At 40.6% G+C, this 17496-nt stretch overlaps 6 protein-coding genes across 13 annotated transcripts; 2 read left to right on the top strand and 4 right to left on the bottom strand.

Annotated features, from left to right (window-relative positions):
• Window positions 1-487: 487 nt before the first annotated feature.
• On the bottom strand, window positions 488-3348 carry LOC105262848 (synaptic vesicular amine transporter). The gene is made up of 6 exons (XM_011298667.1): window positions 3231-3348; window positions 2936-3142; window positions 2070-2336; window positions 1810-2006; window positions 1355-1676; window positions 488-789 (listed from the first exon to the last, which is right to left on the bottom strand). The coding sequence occupies exons 1-6, from the start codon at window positions 3322-3324 to the stop codon at window positions 569-571; spliced, it is 1308 nt and encodes a 435-aa protein (XP_011296969.1). The 5' UTR covers window positions 3325-3348; the 3' UTR covers window positions 488-568.
• A 728-nt stretch (window positions 3349-4076) lies between these two features.
• On the bottom strand, window positions 4077-8240 carry boss (bride of sevenless). 3 transcript variants are annotated; one of them, XM_011298670.1, is made up of 9 exons: window positions 7898-8240; window positions 7626-7820; window positions 7209-7337; window positions 6655-7131; window positions 5863-6522; window positions 5545-5739; window positions 5105-5442; window positions 4605-4850; window positions 4077-4453 (listed from the first exon to the last, which is right to left on the bottom strand). In XM_011298670.1, exons 2-9 carry the CDS (start codon window positions 7729-7731, stop codon window positions 4181-4183), a joined length of 2424 nt encoding a protein of 807 aa, XP_011296972.1. In that variant the 5' UTR covers window positions 7732-7820; window positions 7898-8240; the 3' UTR covers window positions 4077-4180. The 3 variants fall into 3 exon arrangements, with proteins under 3 accessions (XP_011296972.1, XP_011296971.1, XP_011296970.1); XM_011298669.1 differs by having other exon boundaries at window positions 4605-4811; window positions 5545-6522; XM_011298668.1 differs by having other exon boundaries at window positions 5545-6522.
• Window positions 8241-8899: 659 nt separating this feature from the next.
• Mob3 (MOB kinase activator 3) lies at window positions 8900-10586 on the top strand. Of its 2 annotated transcripts, none has more exons than XM_011298671.1 (4): window positions 8900-9235; window positions 9308-9458; window positions 9783-10126; window positions 10236-10586. In XM_011298671.1, the coding sequence occupies exons 1-4, from the start codon at window positions 9185-9187 to the stop codon at window positions 10395-10397; spliced, it is 708 nt and encodes a 235-aa protein (XP_011296973.1). In that variant the 5' UTR covers window positions 8900-9184; the 3' UTR covers window positions 10398-10586. The 2 variants fall into 2 exon arrangements, with proteins under 2 accessions (XP_011296973.1, XP_011296974.1); XM_011298672.1 differs by having other exon boundaries at window positions 8900-9229.
• Window positions 10587-10597: 11 nt separating this feature from the next.
• Window positions 10598-12762, bottom strand: UQCR-C1 (Ubiquinol-cytochrome c reductase core protein 1). The gene is made up of 4 exons (XM_011298673.1): window positions 12637-12762; window positions 12233-12451; window positions 11132-12136; window positions 10598-11050 (listed from the first exon to the last, which is right to left on the bottom strand). Exons 1-4 carry the CDS (start codon window positions 12703-12705, stop codon window positions 10910-10912), a joined length of 1434 nt encoding a protein of 477 aa, XP_011296975.1. The 5' UTR covers window positions 12706-12762; the 3' UTR covers window positions 10598-10909.
• A 180-nt stretch (window positions 12763-12942) lies between these two features.
• On the top strand, window positions 12943-16567 carry LOC105262854 (apoptosis-inducing factor 3). 5 transcript variants are annotated; one of them, XM_011298678.1, is made up of 7 exons: window positions 12943-13341; window positions 13398-13557; window positions 13831-13984; window positions 14249-14813; window positions 14892-15715; window positions 15792-16041; window positions 16227-16567. In XM_011298678.1, exons 3-7 carry the CDS (start codon window positions 13909-13911, stop codon window positions 16375-16377), a joined length of 1866 nt encoding a protein of 621 aa, XP_011296980.1. In that variant the 5' UTR covers window positions 12943-13341; window positions 13398-13557; window positions 13831-13908; the 3' UTR covers window positions 16378-16567. The 5 variants fall into 5 exon arrangements, 4 of the variants coding, with proteins under 4 accessions (XP_011296980.1, XP_011296979.1, XP_011296981.1 ...); XR_891863.1 differs by lacking the exon at window positions 12943-13341 and having other exon boundaries at window positions 13382-13557; window positions 15792-16100; window positions 16227-16316; XM_011298677.1 differs by lacking the exon at window positions 12943-13341 and having other exon boundaries at window positions 13382-13557.
• Window positions 16541-17286, bottom strand: LOC105262853 (ribosomal protein 63, mitochondrial). Its single transcript, XM_011298674.1, has 2 exons — window positions 17069-17286; window positions 16541-16855 (listed from the first exon to the last, which is right to left on the bottom strand). The coding sequence occupies exons 1-2, from the start codon at window positions 17131-17133 to the stop codon at window positions 16597-16599; spliced, it is 324 nt and encodes a 107-aa protein (XP_011296976.1). The 5' UTR covers window positions 17134-17286; the 3' UTR covers window positions 16541-16596.
• Window positions 17287-17496: the final 210 nt, after the last annotated feature.

The following is a 17496-nucleotide window of genomic DNA, read 5'->3' on the forward strand; positions in this document are numbered from 1 at the left end:
GAGCTCGAAATGACTATCTAAATTTAGAAACTCAATAGCGAAAGTCTCGAAATGATGATAACTTGGTGGTCAATTAGCAATTCCAATTAGTTTGGTGTACCAAGTGGGGTTCTGTGGCCTGGTAAACTCTTGGGGTTGAGGGATCGTGTGCGCACCACTTAGCTAGTGTATGGACCTGGTGAGGGGTACCTCGAGGGACTCAAACCACCCAGTATTCCACCCCTATTCCACCACCAATCGTCAGGAGACAAGGGGAATCCCTCGAATTACCTGAATGCATACGTGGCTTACCCAAACGTTCCGTGTCCCAGAGACTTATCAGTGGAAACCAATTCGGCATTATACTCTCCACTTTGCACGAGCTCATTACTTTAATTGGAAATCCATGGAAAATAAATAAATCAACAGCTGATATCCAACCAATAAAAACAACAAAAGAACAAACAACAAAACAACAATAAACAGTTGTTTATTGATGGATCTCTGACAGAATTCACAAAATAAATACTGGAGTCTTTAATCAAGAGACAAGAATCGATTGATTGATTTTGCTGGTGACGTTGGAGATTCAGAGATCGTCGTCGGACTCCTGGAATATCTGGTACTTGGGTGCAGTTATTATCGTCGAGTTGTATCTCTTGTTGTCTTCGTTGTTACCTAGGGGTTGTTTATTTCTCACCATCGCCAAGTAGATCAGACAGGGACAATAGACGAGATTCAACAGACCGATTGTTCTCATCACACCGGAGAAGCCAATCGTTTGGACCAATTCACTCCCCACAATGGGACCTTGACAGTAATTAATTGGAAGGGAAGAATCATTAGTCACAGGGTTCTATCGTAATTACATCGCTCTTCGTATTTTCATTCAATCTTTGTGGATTCAGTGTATTCGGAGGTCTTACAACCTCCATTCTAGGAAATTCAATATTGTGGTCTAATTAACTACAGGGTAAATTAATCATTTAGAAGTTATACTGATTCTTATGGAAATATTGAATTAACACTTTTGTAACTGAATTGAGGTGTTTTAATATTCGAATATCTGAATTTTTCACAAGTTACTGATAATTTAGATTGGTTTGGTAATCTTTTCGTAATATCAATCCCGATGATTAATTAATTATTCGACTCAAATAGAGACACATTAGACTCTTTTTTAGGATTTTTTTAGACCATCGAAACTCCGCGGATCATTAAATAACGACAACACGAAAACATTATATTTTTAATAAGAATTATAGAATTGATTAGAATTGAAAATAATTTTGGCTGAACTCCTGCACGGACAGAAATATTTAATAATTTTTATTGAATATTTCTCTCCGTGCATCAAACATCCTTAAGGGTTTACCTAGAGAGTAAGCGAGGCTGACTGCAACCTGCTGTATCGAATAGACGGTCCCGTAGTTTCCATTCTGATCGACAAGACTAGCAAGTAATGGTACCAAGGCAGCATCAATCACCCCTATCCCAAGGCCGAGACCCAGATGAGGTACCACAAGCTGGGAAATTGATTTTGCTGATGGTAGGAGGATAGTGCTTACGCCTAAAAGACACATGGCGAACACCGCAGTTCTGCAGCGACCGCAGCGATAAGCTATCACGCCAAAGAAATTTGTTCCAACAAGATATCCCACGCTGTCCGGGATAAAAACAGTCCCCAGTTGCCATTTCTGAAAAAAAAAAGAAAAAGAACCTTCTTCAAGTATTCACGGGTGACCATAACAATTCGGCTTGCTCCCGGTCTTCCTTTTTTACATAACAAGAAATAATTTAATGAATTACTGATAAGATTAAATTGCCAACCTTCGGCTTGATGTAAGACCTTAACCAAATGGGCAGACATGGCTCCAAAGTGGCCATTGGTAAAGTGGATAAAAAAATAGCACCAGTGATTGTTAAAATTTTCCACTGAGTCAGAGTTTTCCTCCAGTTTGTTTTTCCCTCCGACTGCTCCATCATGATCCCCTTGGATACGGAGTCTCCAACGAGCATCTGCAAGCCTGGTGAATGGCATTAAATTTATTCCGGAATTAGAGAAATGCCGAAGCATGTGCATTACTCACATATCGGCAGGAATGTGAGGGTGGAGACAACCAGGAAAGGTGCCATTTTTCCTTCTATATCGTAGAGTATGGAACCTATTGGGTAACCAACGAGCACCCCGAGGGCTATACTCCCTAGGACAAAACCCATCACCTTCGATCGTTCACTTTCCTCTGTATATTGGGAAGCCACAAGGGACATACCCGAGACTCCAATACATGCTGATGATATTCCCTGAATGCTACGTGCGAGGAACAGAAACTCGTACGTCTGTCCGAATGCGTATACTACAGAAAAAATGTACATCATAAATGACAATAGGATAAACCACTTGGTCAAGAGATGAACATACGAAACTCATGAAATATTAATGACAAAACGCGAGAGATTCATTCCACAGACTCAACTCCCTGGAGATCTTATTGGATTCAATGAGATTTCATTGCATTCGAATTGATAAAAGTGTTATCATTTTTTATATTAACTTACGAAGAATTTGTAATAATATATACGAATAGTGTGGAACAAAAAGAAAACCGGATGAGTGGATAAAGTGAACGGTTCGGTGTTCAAACAAACAAGATTAAATACTGGTGATCCAACGAATGTGATCCGATAAGAGTTCAAACGTCAGAAACTTTGTAGAAGTCTTATTGAATCGAAGAACACTCCATTGCGTTTAATCTTAAAAGAGAAGATCCCGAACCGACAATTTAATTACCGAAGAAGTTCGACCGAAGACTTTTCTTTGACCTGGAGATAGACCAATCTCAACAGCAATTACCCAATACTTGAAGAACGATATATTCAGAATTGATGACTCTACACATCAATTATAAAAGTAGTATAAATATTAATATAGTCAGGATGATTTATTTATACGTACACAAGGAAGCGAGGAGGAGGCAGGAGTTTCCGATGAAGAGTGGCTTGGAGTATCCAACGCTACCGGTGAAAGAACCAACCGCCGGATTCAGTATTAATTGCACAAAGGCCTTTGAGCTGAGTAAAAAACCAATCTTGGCGTCCTGGTTGCTGTCCAAGTGGCTTGAATTCTCTGATACAGTGGACAGGTAGTCCGGGATAATGGGTACTGCACAGAACAATATTTTTCCAGCCCCCATCTCAGGGATTAGAACAAGAGTAATCCCTTTGGAGGAAGATTAATGCATTGCGCTCACCGACCACCGTAAGTAATACATTATCCAGGAAGAGGCTCAGGTACACCACGGTGACGAGCATCAGTCGAGCGTCCTTGAAATTCTCCAGTGTCATTGTATCGAGTTGATAGAGGTGATGCTGTTGGCATGGAGAAATCCTTGAAAATCTGGTGTTTTATAAAATCCCATTGAAACTGGAGATTTTCATGGTGCATCGACATCCTTTTATACCTTTCCTCGGAAGTTCGATGTGCGCAGGAGCATGGACTACCTCACAGGACACACCATCGGGGAAATATTTTTTAACGCATGGAGGATTGTGTGGGGAATTACTGACATCGAGTTTTTGCGAGTCACTGAGCTTTTCGATTTGTTTGATCGACTCTAGTCTTATCTCGGTCTCAACACCCGTTGACTCCGGGTTCATATGGCCTGGAAATTATTTTTCAATCGCTTGTTGATTATATCGCGCAAGTATTTATCAGGCAATGAGTCTCGCATTCCGATCGGGATTTTTCTATTCAAGAAATTTCTCGGGGGCTTATAGTCGCTCTTCTGTTCAAGGCTGTCCTTTTTTCATGGTTATATAAAAAAATTTATGAACCCCTAAAGAATTTTTCTGTTGATAATTTTAGGAAATTCTGAATATTTTCACGGGTTTTTTTGGGTATTTTTTTATTTTTTCAATGAATTGAAAATTGGAATTCGAGTTGATTCTACTGTTCAGTTGGAGGTGCGGGGAAATGAGACGATTCCAGAGACTGCACAAGTGTATCTAAATAGAATCTCGGTAACACCTGTGCTCCAATTGCTAAATTACGACTCTGAAATGCAATTCTCTCACTCCATGGAAAAAGCATGTGAAGGCAGGGTGAAACGGAAATTTTTATTTCTCCTTTCGAATTCGTTTCTCAATCAATCTTATTTACAATGAGATACAGAAGTGAATTACAGAAATATTTCTCAAGTGATTAGAAACGGGTGACTTTGGATGCCTCCTCGGTGTCCTCGTCCTCTTCATCAATTGTGGCTTCGGTCTGGTACAGCCGAGGGGTTGAACACCTCGAGGGATACGACTCATTAGGCCCTCGTTTTGGCGATAGCTTTTTACTGTCGAGGTACAGCTCGGCCTCCAGACAATCATCATCCAGTGAATTGTCTCTCATCCCCGGGTAATTTGGCTGTGCGTAGTCGGAATCACTACTTGTTGTACTCTTTATGCTTCCCCGGTTTTTTTTCCCATCCTGCAAATATTCTTTTCATCACGCACCAAATCACGAAGCATTCTCCAAATATTTTATACTATATTATTTTTATTTCTTGAATTATAAAATGACAAGGCAATTGATTTGAATCCTTCATTTTTGAAATTTTTAAAACGTAACGAATACTCACATTTGTTTGCACAACGCAAACTTTCGGCACGACATAATGATTTTCCGCTTCTCTTATCTCAGTGTGATATCCAAAATTATTGTATCCACTGCCTTTAACACTGACGCCAGTCGAGTTTCCTTCGGAATCCCGACGTCGACGATTGGGACTGGAGCTTCCGTAGAAGTTGGGATGTGCCCCCGGAACACCCGATGGATTTCTCATCCCCTCCATCGGCAAAACGTAATCGTAAAATGATTTTCTTGGCTTGATATAGAATCAAACAGAGAAGAAAAAGCCATATATGAACATTTCAATGTCTCACCTCGGTATGAAATGCATTACCTTGGCACTGGCCAACTCTCTACTTTAGTAAATCCCTAATTACGAGTCAAAGAAGCCCCAGGTACTTGAGTACGCGCATCGTTGGAGATTCCATTTGTACTGACATGCGATGAAGCATCTATCCCTCGTTTTGTACTGTTTTGTTATACTATTATTCGATTAAACGGAGGATTTACCTGGCGTATGGTGCGTCTCCGGGGCTCGAAGCGTAGATTTGCTCCATCGACGTGACCTTGAAAAGTCTTGTCGGGTTTTACGTGGGTTATCATGAAGTAGACTCGAGGTAGAAGAACACCGACAATAATACCATATGCCGTCAACACCAGGGCGAAGGTCACGACGATGTCTCGCCATCCATCATTTATGATTATGAAGATCAAGATCCAGATGCACCAGGTTGACAGCAAGCCGATGGCTGTCAAGGACAGACACTTGCCCTCTCGATAGTTTCGGGGTATTTTGTGGATGAGAGAACAAACTGCGAGGAGCATCAGAAGGAGAAGTATATCATAGCCTGTAGAAATAGAGGATCAATGTGGGTTAATGGATCTTTATTCTGCATATCCTGGATTCTGCAGATGCAAATTTACGCAGGCAAATGATAGAGTATATTTACTCAGCAATCCTATAAAGACAGGACTCTTCAAAGTCTCCTCAGAATTCCTGGGAGCAACGAGGAAATACATCGTAGACAATCCAATTTGTACTCCAAACACGAAAAGTAGCATGAGCCCCTGCAGATATCCATTGATGTGGCTGGTGTAGACCCCTCCGGTGGAGAAGGCGAGGAAAAAGGCCCTGGAGAGCATTACTGAAAATACAAAGCCCGTTGACAGTGTAGCAACGAATATCTTCCTCGAGTTCAACTCGTCATGACCCAGAGTTTTCTCCTCCAGGCAAAAAGGGGTGGTGGAGAAGAGAAGGAAGATATTACCCAGTATGAGGAAGATTGTTAGCGTGGGATTACCGTCCAGTGGATCCTTCAAAGAGAATTTATAAATAATATAAAGTCCCACTGCTAGTGATACAGCACTGCCGAACACAACGAAGACCATAACTACTGGCACCCAGTAGTCAGGTCTTATTTCAATTTTTCCCGGGGTGGATTCGACATCGGGGATTATCCCGGTGGTTGCTGGATTGTTTCCGAAGTTGAGACAACTTTCACAAGTTTTTTTATCCCAGCAAGACGTCACGTGAGGCTCTGATACATTAGAAATCACTTTCAACGTCTCCGCATCCACTTGATAGGACAAAATATCCACCAGATCCTCAACTTCTGCATCGATTCTTTCGGAAATTACGTAGTTTATCGTTCTGGAGTACTCGGGAGCCTTCAGGATATCGAATATGTGGTCTGTGGAAATTTTCTTCAAGAGTCTCGTGTCGAAGGGAGGAAACGCGCAAATACCGGAAGGACAGTTATTTCTCTGGATGTCTGATAATAACTCAGCTGTTGAAACCAGGGATTTTCCGATGCTCATCAGATGGGGTGAGTGAACCAGGATTTCATCGTTCTCTGGTATTAGGTAATCCTCGAGGTCGAGCGCGAGAGACTCCGACCTGATGATGTAAGAGCCAGTGGGCACGACATCTGCAATATTAAAATTGTCGGGGCGTATTAAATATTTTATAACAAATGAAAAAAAACAGAGGGAAATCGACGGCTTTAATTTTTCATTGGATTCATCATTTTTGTGGAGAAAAATTGTCAAAGAAATATTACCATCAGGCTCGGAGTCATCCATTGGAATAATGAGCCAAGTTTGTTTTTCCCTGTATTTTTCTAGCCATGACCTGATCGATCTTTCTTCACCAGCTGCGACAATTAGTCCATTATCCATATTATCGAGTTTCGTCAAATTATTAAAACTCTCGACACAAATGCTCGTCTCTCTGGTCTCATCAAGAATAATATTATGAACAAAATCATTGTGTGTCAAGAGTAGATCAATAGTCTCGAATTTGTGGGTGATGAAATTCATTGCTATATTCACTAATGGTTTTGAGATGTTGTCATTGAAATAAAAAGCCAGTGGAAGATCGGTGATGTCTTGGAGGGGCTGGAGGATGGAGATGTATGACTGAGGGGCCAGGACACCCAGGTTGTAATAATCATGGGTGCAATCCGGTTCTGATGCCAGCATCAGGCACATCCTCTGGACTGATCTAGGATCTTGACAGGTGTCTATCAACCGCAATCCTATCAATCAATTAGGGAAAATAAAAGTGTTGGTCTGTCATCAGGATAAAATCGCACGAATCTCAGTGGGATATTACCTAAGGTCATTCCGGGAATGTAATCTTCTCTGTTCAATGCCGTTGTTACATAAAGTGCTGTTGTCACTTCTTGGAAGCCCTTTGATAAAGATTCATTACAGTAGGGGCCAAATGTCGCATCTACGAACACTGGAACGGAAGAATTTATTGATTTTGAAGACTTACACGAACTTTCAGTACAAGAAATTGGAAAAATGGAGGAATAAATTTACAATCGTCATCTAATTAACTTCTTGCTATTGGGAAAAATGATGAGGGAGGAAGTGGGTGTTAACAGAAGAGAAAAATTGCAGTAAATCATATTTTTCCGTCACTCGAGAAATTTCACTCATCCCCGGGACATCAATCCTCGGATCCACTCATTCTCTTCCGTTAAGTACATTTCACTCTCGACTAAATCGAAAATCAATGAATCACCAGTTAATAAAGCGTCGCCAGGTGTTTGCAATATTGTCTGATTTCTGCAGATATTATCCTCGAACCCCGCAGCTTGAGAGATTAATAAGATTAACACCAATATCATTATCAATTAATTTCTCAATTAAAACCTCCACTTCTGACAAATGGAAGAAGTGTTTATTCTCTTTCTCAATAAATTCCAACGTGTCAACTCTGGAATAAAATAAACGAAATCAATCAATTGATTAAAACTAATGAATAATCCGTAGGGGATCAGGGGTGGCGATTACCTCATGAAAACCAGTAGTCATTCCCCAATTGATCGATGCGTCACATATTATTTTACTCGAGTCATTCGTTGGATTGATTTCACTGTCAGTAATGCAACGCATGTTTTGTTGAGTGGATTGTATCCAGCCAGTAAATTGGCCGGCTTGAGTAGACACTCGAGTGCACACAGAAAAACAAAACTTAATCAACTCAATATTAATTCGATTAAGCACAAGAGACGCAGCCAATCACTTGGAGAACCCCCCGGGGTGAATAGGGTTTTGCTGTACCTCCACAACAACTAAAACAAACTTTTTTACATCGGAATGGAGTTGGATAAAGTTCTAGAGGGCTGCATTATCAATACAGGTATGACTAGTTTGTGTTATGGCACATATTGCTGAAGCCACATAGCTGCCACCCTCAACCCTCCTTTCATAAATGAATTAAACGCTTTAGTATGGTACGTCCATACCCATTTTTTCACTCATCACGGTTAATTATTCAATGGTAGGCAGGTCATGAAAGGTTGGTGCGATCATTTCGTGGCATTCAGAAGAGTAAAATGTCTTCGCCCACGCATTGATTATCAGTAACTCGGGAATTATTGATTAAAATTGAAAAAGTTTCTGATAAATATAATTGACATTTACCAGAAGTTAAGTCCCTGAAGGATATGATTTCGATTCGAATTTTTCGAATTTCGAATTGATAAAGTTTTAATTTCAAGTGGATGGGGAAGGGAATCTCTAGATAATTATTAATGATAGAAATATCGAGAATTTTGTTATTTATATCAGGAATAATTATTATAGAGATGATTGCATATTGCTCTGTTGATGGATTCGAAATGGAGAACTTGAATGATTTCGATTGGAAGATTTCGAAAATTTCGAATCGATGTTGCCGAGGAGTTGTCAGAGTTGGGGGATTCCCCAGGAGGTGTCACTGTAGAGTTACCCACTGGGTAACAGGTGTTACCTCTGGATTTCTACATTTTTATTATCGATTTTTACCCAACGCCCACCCAGAGGCTGTTGACACATGCCAAAAATACAGAATACAATGTAATTATATTTCGAGTGTTGTCTGTGTTGGTGATGCGCGTAGATGGTCAAGTGCTCCGAGATGGTACTCCACCTGTCCTCGACGAAAAAGGAGAAAAAACGAGAGTGCTTTGAGTACCATGCTAACTGACAAGGGTAAAGGGGGAATGATTGCCGGCAGTGTGATTGTATTCTAATTCCAGTCATTCCAACGACGATAATCGACACGGGAAGTGCGTATAGACGTAATTGCTCGAGGTGATGGCTTCGCTCAGTGGATTCATCGAGTTCTTTCAGAAGGGAAAGGTGAATGTAATGAATTATCCTTGGTATTTTATCAATCAACCATTATCCAGGTTATCTCATTAATATTTTTCATTTCAGACATTCAGACCGAAGAAGAAGTTTACACATGGAACTCTCCGGTATTCTCTTTACAAACAGGCTCAGGCATCATTAAATTCGGGGATTAATCTTCGTGCTGCTGTTAAATTGCCACCCGGAGAGGATTTGAATGACTGGATAGCTGTGCATGGTGAGAAAAAATTTCAAGTTCATTCTTTTAATTTCATTCACCTCCACCAAGTCAACCTTCATGCTCTCTTGTGAATAATCCCAATTCTCATTTCCCAATTAATTATTACAGTTTACTCTAAATTATTTATTAAAGCGAATAAATGAATGGGTGAGTGAGAGAAATAAATAAATTGTATTTGAAAGAAATACCTCTTCGATTACGAGTGTTGGAAATCCTTTTTAGGAATTGAAATTGAGAAAAAAGTGAAAGCCTTGAATGGAAATGGAAATCTCGTGTTCATGGGGAATTATCATTTAGTTATAAATTGTGTTTTTTTTACAGTCGTAGATTTCTTCAATAGGATAAATCTGATTTATGGAACGATATCTGAATACTGCGATTCTGCTTCATGTCCTACGATGAGTGGAGGTGCGAGATTTGAATATTTGTGGGCCGATGGTGAGAAATATAAAAAACCCACTGCTCTTCCGGCTCCACAGTATGTGAGCCTCTTGATGGATTGGATTGAAACGCAAATCAATAACGAAAATGTCTTTCCGGTTTCCACGGATATTCCGTTTCCAAAGACTTTTATCGGCCTGTGTAAGAAAATTCTAACTCGATTGTTTCGAGTATTTGTTCATGTTTATATTCATCACTTCGATAGGATCGTTGCGATTGGTGCGGTAAGTACATGCTATATAATATCGCTACATATTCTCAGAGAATCACAGCAGAATTCTAACGAGGAAAAATTATCTGGAATAATACCCCTATTGAATTTGCTATCTGCAGGAAGCCCACGTGAATACGTGCTACAAACACTTCTACTACTTTGTGACTGAGTTTGAATTGATAAATGTGAAGGAACTCGAGCCACTATCTGAAATGACCTCCAAAGTGTGCAAAGATACGACAGCAACTCCAAGCACACCCTCCAATAGTCAATCGAGATAGTCAACGTAGAATAAAATAGATGATTTAATGATTTCAATTAATGAAATCGCTTGACACATTCAAATATCAAGATTTCCACTTTTTTTACGTTTTTTTCATCAACTCTGCACATCACATTTACTTAATTCATCTAGTCATTTACACCAAGACAATTATCCATTATTTGTGCTCGTCAATGATAATTAAAAAGAACTAAAAAATAAAAACGACGAATTGTATATTTTTCATTAAAGTTTTTTCGTATTAACGAAGTAAAGTGAGTTCTTCAGGTAATTACATAATATTTTTACAGTTGCTGTTTCACATGATAAATAATGGGGGGAGATTTTTGTGGAACTCGTGACTATTACGAGACGATTATCCCCTGTTCTTTCATTCGTGGAAAGAATTTACAATGAGTTTACACTTCACTATCGAATAAGTTTCGTGTCCATGTCAGATCGTGGGGATTTGACGACACGATTTCACCATGATTTTAGTTTTTTTTTATTCGCTAAATTTTTGGGGTGGACTTAAATTCGGGTCCAGTACTGCTGAGATCTGATGATGTTGTAATCTGTTAGGTTCTCTACTGGACCGACTGCGGCGACGACTGGGCAGTGGTCATAGATGTACTTCATTCCAACTTCTTGAACTGTTTTAGCATTCACACTCTGAAAATGTAAACCGAGAAACAATATAATAAGATCATTAGAAAAAAAAAATTTCAATATATAATTTGCCATTGCACTCACGTCTATTCTGGCCTCAAGTTCATGAAGAGGAATTCTTCGATCATAACACAGCATTTGTCTCCCAATGTCCTCGCAGACGGCAGTGGTGCCATCGAGCTGCAGCAGCATGTTGGTCTTGAGGATGTTCTTCGCCCGGTTGACCTCCTTCTCCGTGACACTAGAGCAGAGTTTCATCCACTCCTGCTGGATGTTCCAAACCATGTCCTCACACTGCATAGGATCACAGACGAAGTAAACCCCCCAGAGTCCAGTGTCCTTGTAGCAGGTGTTGAAGCTCTGGTAGCTGTGGCAGAGTCCGTCCTCAGCAGATGCCCGCGCAAGATTGGTGGCATTATTTACACCACCACCCTGACTGCGATCCCAGGCTCCCATCAGTGTATTGGCCACCATCAAAGGGATGTTGTCAGCACTGGTCCATCCAGCACCCTCAACGGCCAGGGCGATGTGGGCCAAAGGGATCGAGTCATCACGAACTCGAATCTCCGAGCCTGTGTAACGGCATGGCACCAGAGTCGGTGGAATTTCATCGTAGTGGGGCCCCTTCATCTTGCCAAAGTGCTTGTCAGCGAGATCCACCAATTGGGCGTGATCAACACCACCAGCACCAGCCAGCACAAACCTTGGAGGTCCATAGTGGGTCCTCACGTAGTTCACAAGGTCGTTCCTGGTGATGGACTTGATGTTCTCAGTGGGCCCGAGGATCGTTCGACCCAGGGGAGTGCCTTGGTATGCCACTGCGTGCAAATGATCAAACACCACCTCCTGCAAGTTCGTCTCAACCTCTTGCATCTCTCGGAGAATTACACCTCTCTCACGCTCGATCTCACTCTCCCCCAGCTTCGAATTCTGAATTATATCGCTGAGTATCTCAATGGCCTTGGGCACATCCTGAGAGAGACATTTCGCATAGAAAACAGTTTGCTCTCGACTCGTGTAGGCATTAAGATGGGCCCCCATATTCTCGATCTCAAGCTCCAGGTCGGTTTGCGATCGCTTTGCTGTCCCCTGAAATTTCAATTATAATTCCACTAATCGTTATTCACTCAGAAGGAAGTCTGAATTGCCGATGAGACCTGGTAGGAGTTTCATGTGGTACTTTACCTTGAAGGCCATGTGCTCCATGAAATGAGCAACTCCATTGGTCTTGTCAGTCTCACATCGGCTTCCTGCGTCGATCCATAGCCCAACAGTTGCTGTTGGGGCACCAGTATCTTCACTAGCTACTCTCATCCCACTGTTCATCATTGTTGTCTTTGTAGGTGGTTGATTGATCAGAACCTCCTTCAAGGAGGCAGCTGTCGACTGCCATTGCTTGCGGCTCTAATTCACACATCACAGGTTAAACATTTTTTCAATTTCAATTATCCTGCTGACAAAATACAGGGGATGGTACGGTGGCATTACGTAAGAGGAGGAATTCATGTGAATGAAAGGGGTAAATTCGTGGAGAGTGGAGGAAAGTAGGTTAGAAGGAGTTCATCATTTACTGGGAATTGAAAAATTACCTTGACAAGACTTGTTTTCTCAGAATGTGTCCGCAACGCGGTTCCGAGCCTGAGGAGACGTGTCGCCATTTTTATAGACAGGGCGATGAAACTTCTCGGATCCTCCGATATGTCTAACTCCAAGAGAATCGACACCCAATGACCTCTGCAGGATTTTTGGTTTTAAAATTCTATCAATAATACAGAACACATTGAGAAATTACTTTTTTATATAATTTCGTAATTTTTTTCCTCAATCTGTAGAATTACGCAACGTCATTGCATGATTTGTAGTTTTAGTAATAATACCATTACTCACTTATTTCATATTTCGAATGGGAACAGTAGAATGCAATATCTTTGATTCTTGGTGATTGAGAATTTTTCTCTCTTTACATTGACAGTGGAAAATCACTTTAGAAAAAATTGTCCATTTGAAATGTAATGATTCCCTCGGAAACCACTGACAAATTCCGAGACCAATCCAGCCCCATGTACAGAGAAAGCTATTTGTCCATTTGACAAATGACCGTGACACAGAATTCTCAATAATTCTTGGAATGCTGATACTTAGCAGTGAGATCTGATTGTGATACAGATACGCCACTTTCAAATAGCCATAAGGAAATGATCTCCACGACGGTCTGAATTAATTACTTGCAATGATCTCTCATTGACATTTAGAAATGTCATTGCGGAGGGCAATTAGCCTTTTGCTACAAATAGGTAACCCGATGATAACAACGAGCTTAAGCAACATAATTACTCATAAACATTGGAAGTTTGCAGTTGACTCGTAGATGAAGCAAATGAATCAGAAGCACGTCGTGGTGTTTCACAATAACAAGGCTGAGGAAACCCCGGCTTCCCTTCACTTTTTAAAAAAGGTGTGGTGTCAGTTGATTGTCAGTGGGAGTGCAGATAACAACGACTAAATAACATGTAAGTAAATTTCAAGTTATCTTCCTTGTAACGAACCGTCTAAACCTACAGAGGTAGTATATTAAATTAAAATCGCCCAAAAAATCGGGAGAATAATTGAAATTCAAAACGTATTTGATAATAATTTTAATGATAATAATAATAACGATAATTAATCGTTTGGGAATAATTTTTTGTGTTGGAATATCAACACGTAATCCATTTTAATAGATAACTCACATACGAATTGACTCTCCGACGAAGACTCTTTCACTCGTCTTATCTTTCTATCAGCAGATTTCAATTACGTGCATGTCTCCTCATAAGTTCTGTTCAACCTTGATTCATCTATTCTGAACAACAGTGGACACGATGGGTGCCAGAAACTGCAAATCTTATTCTGTGAAGGGAAGAGGATCGAAAAAAGTTGCAGTCGAAGACAATCAAGGTGAGGACTTCAATATTTCACTGAAAATCTGTCAAAAATTCCAAAATTTGAATCCATTCACTCCATTTATTTAATTGAAAATAGTACAGCGCAATCTCAAGAGATTGCGCATGTATTTCATTCTGAAAACATTAGTCGTTGTCAAAACAATAAATTGAAAAACATGGGAGGTATGAAATCATTGATATCTGTCTTTTTTTTCAATTTTCAAATGATGATTCTTGATTCTTCCATAGAATTTCATTAAAATATTTATTTTTCTAGACAAGAAAAATGAATCCGAGTACGTCGAGGGTATAGTCTGCAAGGAGAGCGAAATCTCTGAAAACGAGATGAAGGTGCTTCCCTTGGGTGACGAAGGTGGCAAGATACTTTTGATAAAGCAAAAGGGAGAGATCCACGCAATTGGCAGCAAGTGCACTCACTATGGAGCCCTTCTGAGCACTGGAGTACTTGGAGATGGCCGAGTGCGATGTCCTTGGCATGGTGCTTGCTTTAACATCAAAACTGGTGACATAGAGGATTATCCTGGCATGGACTGTCTTCCCTCCTACAAGGTAAGCGTCACAAATGGCGATATCAAGGTTCAGGCCAAGAGAACGGATCTCAAAGACAACCGACGAGTCAAGGAATTCACTGGTCAACTCGATTGTGAAAAAACAGCTGTCATTGTTGGAGGTGGACCGAGTGCCGCCACCTGTGCAGGGACCCTCCGAGAGGAGGGCTTCCTCGGTCGAATTGTCATGATCGCCAAGGAACCATTGCTTCCTTATGACAGGGTCAAAGCTTCTAAGGACCTAGAGTACGATGTTGAGAAATCTCTTTTGAGGTATTCATTTGTTCTCTTATTTATGCAAATAAAAAAACTTAATATGAATTCAATTATGAACGTTTTTTTGTGTTTCAGATCCCAGAGTTATTACGACGAGAGACAAATCGAGACGAAATTATCCACTGAGGCAGTGAGTCTGGATACAACTGCCAAGACAGTTCAATTGAGTAATGGGGAGACCCTCAGGTACGACTACGTTTTTATAGCAACTGGTAGCAAACCGAGGAGACCTGATGTGCCTGGATCAGACCTGAGGAATATTTTTGTGCTGAGGGATCAGGCGGACGCAACAGCAATTGTCAAGCAGCTTTCACCGGAGAAGAATCTTGTCGTCCTAGGGCTGAGTTTCATTGCATTGGAGACTGCTGCCTATTGTTCCAACAAAGTTGCATCAGTGACAATCGTGGGGAGGGGAAGGACTCCCCTCAAACCCGTTTTCGGGGAGGCTATTGGAAACAGGGTGAGAGAGGAGTTCGAGAGCAAGGGGATCAGATTCAAGGTGGAGACAAATATACAGAAATTCATTGGACGTGAAGATGGAACTGTGCACCAGGTCGAGCTGGCCACTGGAGAGGTTCTCTCAGCTGATGTCGTCATTGTTGGAATTGGCTCCACACTGTACACTGACTGGATGAAGGGCTCTGTCGATATGAGAGACGATGGATCTGTCGTGGTGAATAAACATCTTGAGACCAGTGCCAAGGGAGTCTATGCCGGTGGCGATATCGCTTATGCTCCAGTTTTTATTGCTAATGATGAATCCTCCACTATTTCGCATTACCAACTGGCCCAGTATCATGGAAGAATTGCTGCTTTAAATATTTGTGGGAAGAATACTGCGCTCAGGACTGTTCCTTATTTCTGGACTATGTTATTTGGCAAGGGCTTTCGTTATTCAGGTAATTTCTATAAATACACGAGAAATAAAGTCCGACAACTGTAAAATGTAAGGTAATTACGGAAAATTTTCCACAGGTTTTGGATCTGCAAGTAGTGTGAGCATTTATGGGTCTTTGGAGGAGTTGAAGTTTTTCGCTTATTACTATAAAAACGGAAAAGTCATAGCTATGAGCAGCGTGAGGATGGACCCGATAGTATCAGAATTCGCTGAGTACTTGAGCGAGGGAAAAACTCTGACTCAAGAAGAGGTGGAGGCAGATCCTACAGGATGGATGAAGAATAAACCTGTGGATGCTTTGAAGGCCTTGCCCGAGAAGTTTTCATCGTAAGATCGAGTTGAAAATAGTTAAACGCAACCATTTATTTTCCCCACTGCACAATGTGGTGAGAACCCCTCTCAAGAGGAATATCCAAGGTTTAATTGATCGTTTAAAGGGACCACAATGTATTATCATCGCAATACGCCAACATTCACTAAAATTTTATTTTTCTCGTAACAAAATATTACAGATCGATGTGGAGGTGCGAGCATCAACAGAAACGGGTCTATCATACTTTAACCATAAGCCATCGTAAAATTAACAGCTGTCAACTGAGTAATTACACGATGAAAATGTCGAGATTATTAATCAAATGCTCGCGGAGGCTACTCCGTCCTTAATTATTTCAGTGTGAAGATAATTTATTAATGTAAACAAGTGGTAAAACGTTTCTCTGAATGGAAGGAAAATTCACGTGTTCTAGTATCATTTTGCCATTTGAGTACTGATTTTCTATTGTTAGTGGCTTCAGAGATTAATAAATTACAGAGTAATGAGCACATATTGTTTAATAAAGGTATGATCCAATTATTTTTTTATTCATTCACCTTGATTTTATACTATTCCCAACAGTCAGTAGTCCTTAAGTGAACCAACTGATCTTGCCAAGTAAAATGTTTATTAAATCTCTCGTTCCTCGCATTTTGATTGATCGTTACGAAATCGGGCCTGACCTTTATCTCTTTCATGTGCCCTTCTGATTGCTCTTTGGTGAGATATGGGTGACGAAGGAATAACATGTTGCGCTCTTCTTGCTCGAAGTCATGACGAAGTTTTAACAGATCATAGTAGGCAGGATCCTTAACTTTTCGATGTTTTCTGCAATAGAAAACCATAATTACAGCCTCTCAAGGTATTCCAGTAGATATTTATTATAAATATCGACTCCAGAATGTGCTATCCCTAATGAATTCAAAGATATTCCCGATTTAAACTCGAATTTGAGTTCCAAAAATGTATAGATATCAATATTGAAAACATTGTTATTGAATAATCAGAAAAGCCTCAAAACAGGTTAGAGTATATGCTCACCCTCTCCACACGTGCCCTGGAGGAGGCTTTTTTTTCCAATGCAGCAAAAAAGCTGTTAACCTCATGGTTAATTACTCCCAACTAGTTATTAAGCACTGACAATACTTATTTCTTCTACAATTCGTCAATCCTGCAGAACTAAACCAGAGACGGTACCCGTGAATAAGGCCCCTGCCTTATTGGCTAATCCTCTTTGATTGAAGTGTCCAGTCAAAGAGGATTGACTAAAGTAGAGGCTCAGTTCGGGGGGTTTGAGTGACCCCAGAGACATCGTAGTAGTCAACCCCATAAGAGGGAGGGCGCCACACCCAACGCTGGGGTATCTGCTCGTTAGCCGACTCAGCGACTCTTCAGTAGCTGAATAATTGATAACCTAAAAAATTCATGGATATTCATTCCTCATGTAATTAACAAATGTCAAAAAAAAA

Source organism: Fopius arisanus, unplaced genomic scaffold (genome assembly GCF_000806365.1).
Source record: "Fopius arisanus strain USDA-PBARC FA_bdor unplaced genomic scaffold, ASM80636v1 scaffold00011, whole genome shotgun sequence".
Lineage (NCBI taxonomy): Eukaryota > Metazoa > Arthropoda > Insecta > Hymenoptera > Braconidae > Fopius > Fopius arisanus.

Coding starts and splice junctions, on each gene's coding strand:
- LOC105262848 (XM_011298667.1), bottom strand. CDS start 3,324: ATGACACTGGAGAATTTCAAGGACGCTCGACTGATGCTCGTCACCGTG. Junction 2,337..2,935: donor CCTCCTCCTCGCTTCCTTGT/GTACGTATAAAT, acceptor TTTTTTCTGTAG/TATACGCATTCGGACAGACG. Junction 790..1,354: donor CAGCCTCGCTTACTCTCTAG/GTAAACCCTTAA, acceptor ATTACTGTCAAG/GTCCCATTGTGGGGAGTGAA.
- boss (XM_011298668.1), bottom strand. CDS start 7,731: ATGATATTGGTGTTAATCTTATTAATCTCTCAAGCTGCGGGGTTCGAG. Junction 6,523..6,654: donor GGATGACTCCGAGCCTGATG/GTAATATTTCTT, acceptor TTAATATTGCAG/ATGTCGTGCCCACTGGCTCT. Junction 4,851..5,104: donor GGAGACGCACCATACGCCAG/GTAAATCCTCCG, acceptor TTCTATATCAAG/CCAAGAAAATCATTTTACGA.
- Mob3 (XM_011298671.1), top strand. CDS start 9,185: ATGGCTTCGCTCAGTGGATTCATCGAGTTCTTTCAGAAGGGAAAGGTG. Junction 9,236..9,307: donor TTCAGAAGGGAAAGGTGAAT/GTAATGAATTAT, acceptor TTTTCATTTCAG/ACATTCAGACCGAAGAAGAA. Junction 9,459..9,782: donor TGACTGGATAGCTGTGCATG/GTGAGAAAAAAT, acceptor TTTTTTTTACAG/TCGTAGATTTCTTCAATAGG.
- UQCR-C1 (XM_011298673.1), bottom strand. CDS start 12,705: ATGGCGACACGTCTCCTCAGGCTCGGAACCGCGTTGCGGACACATTCT. Junction 12,452..12,636: donor AGAAAACAAGTCTTGTCAAG/GTAATTTTTCAA, acceptor TGTGTGAATTAG/AGCCGCAAGCAATGGCAGTC. Junction 12,137..12,232: donor TGGAGCACATGGCCTTCAAG/GTAAAGTACCAC, acceptor TTGAAATTTCAG/GGGACAGCAAAGCGATCGCA.
- LOC105262854 (XM_011298678.1), top strand. CDS start 13,909: ATGGGTGCCAGAAACTGCAAATCTTATTCTGTGAAGGGAAGAGGATCG. Junction 14,814..14,891: donor GTTGAGAAATCTCTTTTGAG/GTATTCATTTGT, acceptor TTTGTGTTTCAG/ATCCCAGAGTTATTACGACG. Junction 16,042..16,226: donor TTGCCCGAGAAGTTTTCATC/GTAAGATCGAGT, acceptor AAAATATTACAG/ATCGATGTGGAGGTGCGAGC.
- LOC105262853 (XM_011298674.1), bottom strand. CDS start 17,133: ATGAGGTTAACAGCTTTTTTGCTGCATTGGAAAAAAAAGCCTCCTCCA. Junction 16,856..17,068: donor CCAGGGCACGTGTGGAGAGG/GTGAGCATATAC, acceptor TTTCTATTGCAG/AAAACATCGAAAAGTTAAGG.